General features: G+C 45.1%; 2 protein-coding genes across 9 annotated transcripts in view; one reads left to right on the top strand and one right to left on the bottom strand.

Annotated features, from left to right (window-relative positions):
• Window positions 1-10583, bottom strand: part of clec16a (C-type lectin domain containing 16A) — a 33338-nt gene extending 22755 nt beyond the window's left edge. Inside the window, exons 1-9 of one of the 6 annotated variants that reach the window (XM_076023894.1) lie at window positions 10264-10583; window positions 9443-9571; window positions 8671-8804; window positions 8247-8395; window positions 6046-6143; window positions 2523-2660; window positions 1579-1753; window positions 524-574; window positions 315-431 (exon numbers count right to left, since the gene is read on the bottom strand). In XM_076023894.1, the coding sequence (XP_075880009.1) occupies window positions 315-431; window positions 524-574; window positions 1579-1753; window positions 2523-2660; window positions 6046-6143; window positions 8247-8395; window positions 8671-8804; window positions 9443-9571; window positions 10264-10337 (1065 nt within the window). In that variant the 5' untranslated portion in view covers window positions 10338-10583. Of the gene's footprint in view, window positions 1-314; window positions 432-523; window positions 575-1578; window positions 1754-2522; window positions 2661-6037; window positions 6144-8246; window positions 8396-8670; window positions 8805-9442; window positions 9572-10263 lie in introns of those variants that run through there. The other 5 variants (XM_076023896.1, XM_076023895.1, XM_076023898.1 and 2 more) reach the window with 5 other exon arrangements.
• A 116-nt stretch (window positions 10584-10699) lies between these two features.
• On the top strand, window positions 10700-13755 carry dexi (Dexi homolog (mouse)). 3 transcript variants are annotated; one of them, XM_076023912.1, is made up of 4 exons: window positions 10700-10827; window positions 10954-11056; window positions 11174-11695; window positions 12178-13755. In XM_076023912.1, the coding sequence occupies exon 3, from the start codon at window positions 11321-11323 to the stop codon at window positions 11588-11590; it is 270 nt and encodes an 89-aa protein (XP_075880027.1). In that variant the 5' UTR covers window positions 10700-10827; window positions 10954-11056; window positions 11174-11320; the 3' UTR covers window positions 11591-11695; window positions 12178-13755. The 3 variants fall into 3 exon arrangements, with proteins under 3 accessions (XP_075880027.1, XP_075880028.1, XP_075880029.1); XM_076023913.1 differs by having other exon boundaries at window positions 10741-11056; XM_076023914.1 differs by lacking the exon at window positions 10954-11056 and having other exon boundaries at window positions 10750-10827.
• The last annotated feature ends 337 nt before the right edge of the window (window positions 13756-14092 follow it).

Raw genomic sequence — 14092 nt, 5'->3', positions numbered from 1 at the left:
GAGGGAAAGAGAGAGAGAGACAGAGAGAGAGGGAAAGAGAGAGAGAGAGAGACAGAGAGAGAGGGAAAGAGAGAGACAGAGGGAAAGAGAGAGAGAGAGAGAGAGAGAGAGAGAGAGAGAATGGCCGATGCGAAGGTGGAATCTAACCGAGGGCTGGCGATGGTGCGGCCTTGTTGCGGGCGAAAGACGGAAAGGAGCGCAAAACTTTCCCCTGACGCCCCCTCCCCTCCCCCCCGACACCTACACGTGCTACGGCCGCTTCTTCCGACAGAGTGTTCCGCCGCAGAAAACCGCATTATGTAATCACAGGTTACCGTGTTCTTGTGCGTGCTGTGCGCGTCCGTCTGCGGCATGAAGACGGACAGGTCCCCGTTGAGGATGACGTCGGCCAACGAGTGGACCAGCGGCTGGTAGTGGATGATCAGGAACACCTGGAAGGCGGAGGGATGGTTGGCATCGTGCCAAACAGTGCAGAATTTGATGGCTTCGGGACCCGTGCGAGGACGCCAGCGCGTTAGCTTACTTGAGACAGCAGGTAAAGGGACACCTGAGGGTTGATCCTTCGCTCGTCGGACTGGAGGAACACACAAGGGAGACGTCAGCACTTTCCAAGCGCTTGAAAATCCAGAAGTTAGGAGTTGAAAACAAACGGGTGTTCCAAACAGTTGGTTCATTAGGGATATTTCCTCAAATTATAAAAACATGGAAAAATAGCTATGGCAAAAAAAAAAAAAAAAAAAAATACAGTTTCATTGGAATGCTTTTCCATTTTCACACAATGTATAGAAACTAGGGCTGTCAAACAATACATTTTTTAAACGCGATTAATCGCAGAATCGTCAGCGTTAACTCCGATGAATCGCCTTTTGAATTGCATGTGTAAAAATTCTGTTATTTTGCATTTCAAGGCAGTTTTAACCCTATAAAGTAAAGTATTTCTTACCAGAAATGAGGCCAGAGGGGCCAACTACGGGTTAGTAAAAGGGACAAAAAGGCTAACGCTGGGTTCACACCAGACGTGGAAGAGCCGTAGCCAGCCCACTCTGTTGCTCACTTTCATGTGCGTTTGTGTGTTTGTTTTCATCTCTCTCCAACTGAGAGTTTAGATACTGATAAATATAATGTACACAAATGATCGCATTTGTCAATTGCGATATTTTTTGCCTCATTTGAAATGCGATTGACGCGTCATGGATTGCGTATGTAATTAATCGCAATTAATGCGCTAACACAGACGGCCCTAACAGAAACAGATCAATAATATTTTATTTCTCTCGCACACAGTCACCCAGTTGTGGCATGGGTGTGCTCTGGCAGGCGGTGCACATATTGAACATTTATGAAATTGGTCCCATAATAAACTCGATAATGTTCAACACCTTAACTGTTCAATTTCATTGAGCTAGACTTAGTAGTTTTCAAGATAATTGCTTTTGAAATAATGCCAATTTCTTTTTTTGGGACACTCTGCATATCTAAATATAATTTGATATTAGCCACCTTCATGCAGAATAAGTCTTGAGCTATAAACCTATTCCACATCGGGTCTGATGCCATAAAGTGAACGAGGTCGGCTACCGTCTCGGGGCTGACCAGGGAGTAGACGTAGAGGGGCAGGAAGAGGCGATTGAGGAGGTGGTCCGTCAGAACGTCGTTCAGGAATTCACAGTTTATGATGAGGATGTCGTTCAGGTAGTGCAGGTGGTCCAGGTGCTCTGCAACCAGGTCACTCAGCTTCCCCCTGTTTTTATGTCTGAAGTGCAAAAGACATACGAAGGGCGTCAACACCGTCTGCCGTTTGGCTTTTGGATGAGATTTCAGGAAAGCAATTATTATTATTTAGCAATTATTATAAATTACAATTATTTTTAAAGTAAGAGTGTAGCATGAACATTCAGGCTCATGAGACACACAAGTGGTCAGCTTACAAACGGCTGATGAAAGGTAAACGGAAACACTGCTGCGTTTCCTTGACAGTTTTCCATGAAGTAAAAAGGGATATTCCTAAAATTTCGACAAAGTACAATTATGATTTGCAGGTTTTCCCGTTGAATTGTATCAAGCGCATACACCGCAATTCTCGTAAAATCTCGTCCTGCGAGATTTATGAGAATTACGTTTGCGTTTATTTTTCGTCAACAGTGGCAGTTACATTTTTCTCTCGGATGACTCGTAAAAAATATTCCGTCTCCTCCTCCATTTTTACTTGACGGGAACTGGTCACGTGACCCGCATGTCACGTCCGGTGACACGTTAATGCGAAAAAGTGTTTTCATGACACTTTTGCGATATACCTCTAAATCGAAACGCACGGAGAAAAAAAAAAAACACCTCATGAGAGTGTCAAATGCCTTTAAGCGAGATTTGAGAGGTTTTTCGAAATGTAGCCGTTTCTTATTACCACTTTTTTGTTGTGATATTTATGTTTTTCTAGGGGTCATGGAAACGCAGCTGTGTTCTATAACCGGCTTCGTGATAACGGGGCCACTCGGAGGCCACCACAGGCTCACTGGAGGACTCACTCTTCGTCCGTCTGCACACACTTGTCCAGTTCGATGACGTGGCTGCCGATAAACCAGACCAGGTTGCTGAAATACGGGACGGCCGTCTTGTCTCGGATATAGTGCAGCATGTGCTGGTTGTCCACTGCGGAGACAAGGGTTCAGCGTCAGGTTCTGGGTTGGCGTTCGCACCAAGGCCACCCGATAAGTGGGAACACACACTCACACACACATATGCCTTGGGCGCCCAGAGGATTTATTAGAATGGTTCGGGGGGTTAAAAATGAGACAAACTGAATAAATTAGGAGGCAAATTAAGAGGACAGACCAGCCACATTGAGTAAAAGTAAGCAAATTAATACGTGTAACAAATCCTTTTCTTATCAATGGTGAGTCATGGTGGAAGGAAGGGCAGGTGGGTAGGTTGAGAAGAAAGCGTGCAGTAGGGGAATTTAGATTGTAATTATATTCTCAAACCATTTCCTGTCTCTTTAAACTCAACATCCTTCAAATGGTGAGAAGGAAGGAAAAGTGGGTTCACACTTCCTGGAAATATCAACCTGAAGTGGTGGCGTATGACAAATAACAAGGGCCTTGAAAACTCAAAAATTTGCGCCTTCCCCTTTCTCGTGGCGTCGGTCAGGCTCGGATAAGAGTTGATAAGAAAAAGAAAAAAAAATGACAGCGCCAGTCGTCACGAGTCGACGTCAGGCCGGATCCAAGGTGATCGATCGAGTGAGATTGCGTCAAAGCAGGAGGTAAACAGACTAGAGGCTGAGTCACAGCGTCATGCCAGCGACGGTGGAGAAGCTGAGAAGCGGAATTATCGCCGTCCACCCGAAGGAGGGAAAAAAAAAAAAAAAAAAAAAACCCCGACAACAAAGTGCAGGTGTGATTACATTCAAGTTTGCAGGAGCAGTGAAACAAGAAGATCATTGACATGCAGTTTTATCCGCTTGGGATGTTTCACTGGTACAAAAGGGAGCCACAAAAACAGGAACAGCAGGATACTTCATTCTGGTACATTTATTACAAATATCATTACGAGCAAATAGGGCTGGGTGCCAACGAACAAAGACTGGGTTGAGTGCAAATTCAGCAAAGGCTTTTGTCGGGAATAACGGCCACGGCGGCTGCACTGGAGGATGGCGCTAGAACGCATCCTCGCAGTTCTTTTGGGTACCCAGCCCTACGATAAAGACTGAATGAATGGAACCAACTTACATGAAACTGGAGTTAGGCAGATGGGGCGCGCAGAGAGAGGTGGTAGGGGGAGGGGACAAGGAGAGGGAGAGGAGGAGGAGGAGGAAGAGGAAGAGGAAGAGGAAGAGGAGAAGATGTGGTTGTTGAAGAAGAGGGAGGGGGGGGGGAAACAAACACAGGGTTAATGCGAGTAAAGGGAGCGGCCGTGGAGCGGTGGATGTCGGGAGGGACTCCGCAGAGGCCTCCGCAAAGTCACAACTGCAAACAACGGCACATCTGGCAAAAAGCTCAATTTGGTCAATCGGAGAAACTTGACATTTATCATTTGGTGTGCGGGGAGTTTGGAGGGGAGTTCAACCTCACAGCGCAAAGCACAAACAGCCGACTTCCTTCTAAAGGGGAAAATAGAAGTCGTTGTTTCGGTCTTGACTGCTGCAACTCTTTCCCAGGTTGTCTTTGTTGCAGTGTATGCGTGTGGGAAGCATCAACCTATGACATTTTCACCTGCATAGTGTTTTTTTTTTTTTAAGGGCTTCAGCAGTGGATTTTTGTGATTGTAACACACAGCTACTCAGGTAACTCTCACTACGTTTACATGACACTCGATAAAAACCGAATCATTGCCTTAGTCCGACTAAAATGGGAGTTTGGGAACTCCGACTGGAATCGGAGAAATGCCATCGGGACGCCCAGATAATGCGATTGGAAATCGGATTTCTACGTCATGGACAATGCATGTGCGCATGTGCCACGCCCCCACGCTAGCGTGTGCCCCCGTGTGCCTGCTTGCACACCAGACACGTTCTCACAGGTGCACAAGCCCCATGATTGTCCCCATTATAGTGCCTGCTGGTTGATGAGCCGTCATTGAAGTTACCGTCCAGCAGGTTTTTCACTTCACTACGGCGGTGAAAAATGTCGGCAGCGTCGCGTTGATGCTTCCTCACTTCGGCGAAACACACAGCCGGCCCGTCAGCGAAAGAGTCCCCCGCCCACATTGTTGTGCTCGGTTTATGATTTGGCATTTCTGGCCCGGCGTCTCCGTTGGGGTTACACAAGGGAGGCAGAGCGATGCCGTACATAATAAACCTGACGGTGGGCATGCAGGGCGTGGACGGACGTGGTGGCTGACGGGGCCCCAACGGTCGATGTGTTGCAGTGACTGCACGCCTAATGCCGCGTCATCGTATGTGAGGATCTCAACCACAAAAATGCAGCGCCCGCCTTCCCAGACCTCCGGGCGACGAGGGCCCCACCCAGAGAGACGGTGTGCATGAGAAAGAAAGCCTCCTTTGAGCCCAGGACTTATGGAGAAAAACCTGCTATGCTTGAATAAGTAGGCTGTAGCTATATGCTATATTGTTACATAGCTACGTTTACATTCTCAATTTCTGACACTATAGTTCATGATAATATGTTACTGTTCAGAGCATGGCTTCATCATAGTAATGAATAGTTATTACCGCAGTGGAGTCGTTGCAGATGCAATATATGTGTTGACCGAGAAAAAAAGAAAACATGATTTAATGTCACTTTGCACATAATGTAAACTTTTTTTCCAACTACGCTCCAGTTATTGGCTCAAAACAACCTTGCAGGCCGCAGCGCATACCAAGCGAGGCTGAAGTGAGTGATTTATCGGCAAATAACCACCTTGTGAAGTGACGAAGAAGCACCGGCTTTCTATCAGCTTGACTGCAGACTGCCTTTAAGGGTTGAATTCCTGTTCTTCTGAAAGTTCCGTTTATGAGGGCTAAGAGTATATACGCCTATAGTATATAAGTATATGCAGTACAAATATTGTGTGTATAGCTTTTAAATCTGCTGTTGACCTGGCTTTGGACCACATATAACAGCCCTTTTAGTCCAAATGCACTGTTAATGAGTTTGCTAACCTTCGTAAAGCATTTAAAACAATGGATTATTTCTGCACAGCAGATATTTTTTAAATTAAACGTAAGAAAAAAAAAAAAAAAAAAAAAAAGCAATAAAATATCAAGTAAAGACTTGGTTTTTTTCAATATGAATTGGTACTACTTATGTGTCGTGGATGGGATGGGACACTCCTCAGTAAACCTTACAGCAGGCGTTAAACAGGAAGGTGGAGCAAAAGAACAAAAAGTTGTGCTGACTTAATTGAGGTGGGTGTTTCTCACTGTTGTACCTGTTGCCCACGCAACAAAAGAAAGGAAGGCAGTTTTAATTAAAAAAAAAACAAAACCACAAAGGTGATGCCCCACCGCCCCGTCAGTGTGTGTGTGTGTGTGTGTGTGTGCGCATGTTGACGCCCGTGTGCAGCTCCGCGCTGGTGCACGTGCGTCTCCGCCACTCACCTTTGTAGACATTGAGCGTGATGGTGCGGACTGCGATGCGGACCATGCTTTCGGGGTGGTTGAAAAACTTAATGGCCTCGGTGTACAGGGCAAAGTCATTAGTGTGCTGTGTGTGGAAGACAAGAGAGGGGGGGGGGGGGGGGGGGGGCGCCAATGAGCAGAGGCACAGCATTGCACCCGCGCTGCTCTCGCTCGGGGCCACGGGTGCCCGGAGAGAGACAGCGAAAGAAAAAACCTGAGACTGAGTAGGACCTCAAGAATGGATCAAACTGCTGTCACTGTGAGGAGATCTCACATAAAATAGATTTTTCTATAATGGTATATACTGAAAATACATTAAAAAAAAGCTCATGCACAAGTGTGCATCTTTATTATTTACTTATTATATTTATAAACGGGCTGAAAAACCCAAGTTGACAGTTAAGTCATTAAACATACAGCAGCTACGACTCCAACTGAGCTCATGTTAGTTGTTATGTTATGCTAGGTCAATTAGCATGTGTCAACAACCCAGCAGTATCGCTAAAATAAATTTGGGTACGCTCAATAGGTGAGATATGTCTCTCTCTCTCTCTCTCTCTCTCTCTCTCTCTCTCTCTCTCTCTCTCTCTCTCTCTCTCTCTCTCTCTCTCTCTCTCTCTCTCTCTCTCTCTCTCTCTCTCAGGACCAAATCCACCACTTCAAACGTTCCCCATTCAATGTGACCTCCGGCGAGTCAAGGTTAAGGGTCAGAGAGTAAACACACCCTGACCCGGAGGTCTCAGTCAATGAAGGAACCCGAACCCAACCCTGAGGCCCAACCCAAACCAAGAGTGTCTCCCCTGCACTCCAAATGCAGCCTGTGTAGACCTGTCTGTCTGGACGGAGAAGCGCTGGACCGTCATCAGCTGTTCAATGGCGCCCTCTGGCGGAAAATAATGGGTGAACTTGCCTTGCAAAGAAATATGATAGAAGGGGGGGGGGGGGGGGGGGGGGGATAAAGAAAGCGCTGGAACGTTATCAGCTGTTCAATGGCGCCCTCTGGCGGAAAATAATGGGTGAACTTGCCTTGCAAAGAAATATGATAGAAAGGGGGAAAAAAATAAAGAAAGCGCTGGAACGTTATCAGCTGTTCAATGGCGCCCTCTGGCGGAAAATAATGGGTGAACTTGCCTTGCAAAAAAAAATATTATATAAAGGAGAAAAAAATAAAGAAAAAGTGTATATATTTTTTCTCCATTATTGATATTATAAAGCGATAAAGGAATTATACATATAGATATTTTTTCTTTATATACCAATAAAGAAAAAAAAAGTTTCTGAAGTACAAAACTTACAAGTACTCACGACTTTGCATATATCTTAAATATATATTTTATTTGAACGGCTGGATGAAAGCTAAATCTCATGTAACCACATGTTTTATTGCAACACCTCAGATCTACACTGGGCCGATCTGCTCTGGTTTGGGCTTCAGGGTTAAAGCTGCCATAAACAGTACACCAAGAACTTTCCCCAGCACACGCAGGCCAACGGAGAGACGACAGATTCTGCGTAAATGAACGGTTAGAGCGACAGAGATTATTCAGACAAACACACACACACACACGCACACAGAGAATTTTCTGGCACGCTGCACACACAAAAAGCAGTGAAAAGATAATGCTGGGAGAGCGAGATATGCAGCTACTGTAGAAGTAAAGAGAGTGCTGTTTTTTTTTTTTTTTTTTTCAATCGTGCAGAAAAAACACAGTACATGTTAGCTGCATTTAGATACTGGCTAGTGTTGTTAGCACAACACAAGGTTTAAATTATGGCTTTAAAAGTGTGCAAGTATTGTTTCTCCTGCCAATGTGGGAAGACTGCAGGCAAGGTGATGAATCATTCATTCGACTTCAAAAACCTCATTCCCTTTGCAATTCATCGGAGTGGTAATGTTCCAATCTGAGCATCAAGCGGCGCTCCCCTCTTGGCCTGACAGTTATATAAACTTGTTTGCTCGGTTGAAGTCGTTGACAGAGCAAGAAGAGGGGAAAAACAGAGGGCTCACTAGGTTTTTAACCACATGCATTAAATAAGCCGGAATCATGAGCTAAAGAGCGATGGACGTGCATCTAGTGCACTTGATCTATTCGTTCTTAAACAGTACAGCAGAGATAGCAGGATGAGATGGTAGATAGATACAGAGGCGGCTGCTACTGACTGCTATTCAAAACGACCTTCGCCTCACCTCGTTGTAGAAGAAGTGCACAGTGTGGTTGTTAAGCTTCAGCGACAGGGTCTTCAGGAAAGAGATGTAGTATGCCATGATCTCCTCGTCTGAAAAGTCAAACTTGTGGACAATGATGGAGTTCACGTGGTTGTTGGACAAGAGATAATCTGCGGAGAAAAGAAAAACATTGATATATGACTAATTATACCCACTTTTAGACATATATTTTACATTGTTAATTAAAGGACAGTAAATAATAAACAGTCTTTGTTTGTTCAGTCTCAATGTTAGGTTTGAGAAACATTGTACATACACACCTAATTCATTAAAAGAGGCGGAGGATGTCTATTTATTAGCTAAAGGGCTAATTGACTGCAACATAACATCCAACATATTAACTGCGTGTATGTATGCATGCATGTGTGGATGGAGAAATACTTACACAAGGAGGTCTCGTGGCTGATGTTTTCAAACAGAATGTTGAGCGTCTGGAGGAGCTGGACACAAACATAACGCCCTGACTTCTGCCGCAGAATGTTCAGGAAGAAGGCAAACATGTTCTTCTCCAGGAAGAAGCTGAAAGCAAAATCACACAGCAAATTAATTTGACTGTTTTGTTGTTGTTGTTTAATTTTAATTTATTGACTAAATGAATGAATCAACAAAAAAACAAAAACATTTTTGTCATACTGAAGATATGACATGCACAAATATGCAAAAATGTTTCAGTATGTAAAACATTTTGTCTGGTGTACCATTTTTATAGACCAAATTGAAGAGAAGTTCTACAAATCTGGACTCAATCAAAAGAGGTCACGTACAATCCGTGCAAAGGACCTGTTGTTGTTGACGATTTGCGCAAGAACTTGCATAAATGATACAATCATATATGTTTTAGATTTGGCGAATCCTTCACTGCTGGTATAAAACATCTAGCTGTCATTTATCTTTTTTCCCCCCTCTGTAACTTGATATTTATGCATTGATCTTGAGCTTGGAGCTTCTGCTGCTCCCCAACGACAATAATGCAGCATGAGTATCATGTAACACAAAAAAAACCCAACATACTCAACAAAACTGGCCTTTTCGAAAAGTAATGAAAATACAAATATGTCGCTTGGAATTCCATGCAGGAGTCGCTTCTGCACATGACGAACAACAGGTGTTTTTTTGGTTTTTTTTTAGCACGAACAGTGCGTGTGAGTCACACTTACTCAAACACAGAGCTGTCATTCTGGTCTCCCCAGATGAGAATCTCTGTGATGGAGCGGATGGTCTCCACAAGAAGATTTCTGTTGTGGTCTGTAACTGTGGTGTTTTTGGTGAGGACATGGTGCATATACCTGCAGGCAAGAGCACAAAATATGGGGACACATTTTTAGTCAAAGGATGTTCACAAAGCTAACTGGTAAAATGTGTGAAAGCTGAAAAGGTGGCCAGTAACTCGCTGAGTTGGATGTTACACATTGACTTATAGTGAACTGATGTAATATAACCTCGTGTCAACCGAGGCAATCAAAGTCATGAGGTCATCTGTAACTTTTAGAATAAGTCAAACAACAACTATACAAATTACCAACAAATAAACTAAAACACCAAACCAGAAAGTTTTTCCTAGGAGGCGTGAGTATGTATGCTAACACTCTGAGGTAAATGCTCAGCGCCTCTTTAAGCGGATTATTTGTTTGTTTGTTTATTTTTACTATATCTCATGCACACTACCATTGACGCAAGGTAATTTATTATATATCTTCGACTTTATAGCCGCGGAAATACAGGTTGTTGCGATTTGGATTAAGGGACACTGTACAGCGAACGGTAACAAGCTAGCATCCCACCCTCTGACGAATGCTCGTGTGGACAGAAACTCTGCTTTATTCGCTAACTGGACCCTAGTTAGAAATAATCTACATGTGCCAAACATTATTGCTTTCCCCGTAATAAGTGGTGTTTTGTGTTTGGCCGAGCTGTCAATTGCTGTCACCCCCGGTTATCCCGTCAGCTAATGTTAGCATAGCTCACGCTGGCTACTTACTTTAAATGGTCCAGAGAGTGGATGTTTTTCGTTTTGCCCTGGCCTCCGACCCAGCTCCGTGACCGTCCGAACATTGCTGCGGCTTCCAAGGGAGACGGCTTGTCTCCAGGTCTAATATTTCCGCTCGGGTTAGCGTCCGTACCTACCCATTCCTCCTCCTTTAGCTACATTAAATAGCCACCTAGCAAACAGGAGGCGATGTGCGGCGATAGTGGTGATCCTGGGTAAAGGGTTAACGGAAGGGTTCACTGGGAGTTGCTGTTTTTTCCTTACGCTGGGCAAATGTGCGAAATTCAACGGCCAGTCGAGGAAAAACTACGACATTTACTTCCGTATTTTTGATGACGCCTAAAGCACGCGACGCGTCCGGATGACAGGAACCGTTAGAGCCAGGTTAGAACGACTGCCAACATCTAGACCAATCACAGCAGAGCCTGGTATGCAGCCAGCCAATCAACAGCCGAGGCTTCAGATGTCATTTTGTGGCGAGGACTGTTTTGATGCAGTTGGCAAAAATAGAAAAGGGGCATACACCTTGAGAAACAGCACCAAAAACGTGTATTCGTAAGTGTATCGTTTATTAAACGTCGAGATGTGCTTAGGAAATCACATTTGCTTGTAGAAACGTCTTTGTTTGTGCCCAAGAGCGCTGCTTGTTACTGTTTCTAACCTTTTTTTCCCCTCTCTCAGCAAGCTCGCATGGCGTGAATTCCGCAAAGCCACAGAACCAAAGTAAAGAATGCGTCAAGCTCGCTAACGTGATATTTTCATCCCGCCCTGCGGTTATTATTAGGTACGAACATTACGTCTCGGTCCGGTAAATATTTGCCGGCCGGGTCCTCTTCACGCGCGAGTGATTCAGAGAAGTGGTGGAGATCCAACTTGCGTGTGTCTCAATTCGTGTTTACAGGTCGGGACGAGCCGAAACATGGACGCCCGGGTCGCATCGATCCTGAGAGGTTTCTCGCAGTGACACGAGCACCAAGGAGAGAGAGAGAGAAGAAAAGAAAGAGGGGGGCAAAAAAATCCTGGCACCACAAAACTTTGCCTCCTTTCTATGACAGACCCAGTTTTTGCTCAGCTAGATTCTGTCGAATCGCTGCTAGACAAACTCCCATTTATGTTTTATCTGGGCCTCTTCTTTGTCAACGTCCTCATCCTCTACTATGCATTTCTGATGGAGTACATCGTCTTGAATGTGGGGATAGTGTTCCTGCCCGAGGACATGGACCAGGCGCTGGTGGACCTCGGGGTGCTGTCCGATCCCGCCTCTGGCCCCTACGACGCGGACACGGAGCTGGATGTGTTCGAGGGCTACCTCGAGTGACGGGTGCTCGAGACGGGAACTCGCAATGGTTTGGGATGAAGAGGCCCGGTGGAGGTCGGGACGTGTTGAAGTCGATTTGGTCAGATGCGATTTCACAGGGAAAAAGTAAGGAAAACATTCTTGGCCCGTCCATCTGGTTCATTTGTCCGTTTTCCTTTTTATGGAGTGCGTTATGACAACGTCACATTAAAGGGCAGACAATTATTGGAATGTGGACTTTCAGAGCAAAGCAGAAGTCTTGGACTTGTTCTGGCCTTAAAGTCCTCACAAGCACAAGCCCAGTTGCCCTAACGTAATCCTTTTTACATTCAAATGACCTGGATGGTTTCATTATGACTAAATGACTAAATAGCCCAGGCATGGGCAAACTATGGCCCGGGGGCCACATGCGGCCCGTTACGCTTTTTAATCTGGCCCGTCAAACTCGTAAGAAATTATATTAATAGTAAGTAAGTCACAAAATAGCTGGGTTTCAGCCATTTTTTTTTCTCCAGTGTTTTAAGAGTCATTTCAATAAAGAGCTAAGTGCTAATACCTGGCGTAAGTACTTTCCAGAACTTTTGCTGACCATCTCTTAACACTTGCAGGTCCCCTCACTAGGCTGTAGACCTGAGAGACCATAGCCCGAGGAGGGAGACGAACTCCACCAGCCTCACGACCTCCTGCTGTTCCAGTCCAAAGAGCGAGCCGCACTGGATCGGCTGTCAGTCATCAGGGGGGTGGGAAAAAAAAACAGGTGGAATATGATTCAGGTTGCCTGCGTTCATCCGGCTCCGGCGGGCAGGGACGCAGCCGTTGCACCTGCTGCAGGACGTGCGCTGCCGACCCTCCGGAGGCGAACTGATCGACGGCCCTGGCGCTGCGTCCCGCTGACTCAGAGCAAGCGGCAGACGAAAACAACTCGGCGCGCAGGGCAAATGGGACGAGTGCATTTGGCGGTCCGGCCATCCTGCACCCGGTGTGCCCAGTGACTTCTGAGATCACCCACTCACGCACATCCGCTTCAGGGACACGTGCGCGCGAGCGCGCGCACACACACACACATGTACACGCACTCAGGGGCGCAGGACTTTCAACGTGAAGCCAATGCTGGCCGCAGCCTGTGAACATGCAGTAATAGCAGCAAGTCCTCGGACCGATGTTGTCAATATTATGAGAAACACCTTCCACACATTTGCAGCGCTTGTCACAGTGTTGGCGAGGATCAAGCTGATAATTTATGAATTACGATCCTGGATCACATGCAGTTACCTCACAATAGCCGTTGCTATTTCATGTTAGCAGTAAAGCATTTGACAGCTGGACGGGTCAAACATATCACTCAGTTCTGTCAAAGGCTGAATCAACCTTAAAAAAAAAAGAAAGAAAAAAAAAAAGGAAAGGATTGACTTTCAGTCCCTTTTTGTTATTTCAGTGAGGTTTACTTTTGCAATTAGCATTAAGTACACACGGTGAGGACATTTTTGATTGTACAGCACCAGCTGTGTGTTGTAGGGAGAACATGTCAATTTTTCCCGTTCACGAATCTTCAGATGTTCTTTCTTTCGAGGCAGGAATAGCGAGCTAAAGTTGTGGATAAATGGAGGAAGTCTGTTATCCGTCAGTGGGGCAAAAAAAGAGGGTGATTGCTGAGTGATATCTTCATGGCCATGTTCTCATGATTTCATTTCAGTGTGAATTATTGGATTACACATCCCAGTGTGGTTGTCATCCACCGGATGGCATAACCGCAATCGTGCGCATTTTCATCGTCTGCTGAAGCTTTTAAGCCGCGTCATCGTCTCAGACTGAAGCATTAGAGCAAGAAGAGACGTGCCTGCTCAGATCCAATGCGACAGGAAATATACATTCACAATGTACACTGAAGGAAAAGCCATCCTGCAACTCGAGAACAGAGATGAAATAAATCACTGTGTCAAAGACGTTTTTTTTTTTTTTTTTTTTTTAAGAGTTTGTCTATTGTGGATTTGAAGTCAATGAAAAGTGAATGTGTGTGGAGGTGGCAGTGCAGAACATGGAGATCCATCAGCAGCTGCAGCCTTCACCACACATTTGGCGTCATCCCTTCATGTCCACTCTTGCAGGGAAGCGAATGCTGTAACAAGCCATGGATGAATAAAGTTTTATTTTTCAACATGTACGCAATAAAGTTTGAGTGAATGGCAGCTCGCGTGTTTCCAATGGCAATCTGTATTTTAGATGGTTGTAAAAATGACTTGTGAAGATCAAAAGAGCAGGGGGCGTTGACGTCCCAATTTACGAACAATGTGCGCAAGCCATTTTTGTCCAGCAGGGGGCGCCACAGCAGAAGGCTTACAACGCTGGCGCTCCGCCATTTTTCTTTGGTTGCCACCATCTTTGTTTAGCCTAATAACACGTTCCACCAGTTTAATGTAGTTTTGGAATTTTCAATCATTTCAAATTAAAATAATTCTAATACATAGAATAAAAGAAAACACATCTTAAGGAAAACCTGAAGCGTCTTGACATGACGTACTTTGG

This window comes from Nelusetta ayraudi, unplaced genomic scaffold, assembly GCF_046127955.1.
Source record: "Nelusetta ayraudi isolate G7.1 ecotype Tasmania unplaced genomic scaffold, CSIRO-AGI_Nayr_v1 ptg000016l, whole genome shotgun sequence".
Lineage (NCBI taxonomy): Eukaryota > Metazoa > Chordata > Actinopteri > Tetraodontiformes > Monacanthidae > Nelusetta > Nelusetta ayraudi.
The sequence above is the reverse complement of the archived record's forward strand: the minus strand, read 5'-3'. Positions and strand labels throughout refer to the sequence as shown.

Excerpts from the sequence above, each read along its gene's own strand:
- dexi (XM_076023912.1), top strand. The coding sequence starts at position 11,321 with ATGACAGACCCAGTTTTTGCTCAGCTAGATTCTGTCGAATCGCTGCTA.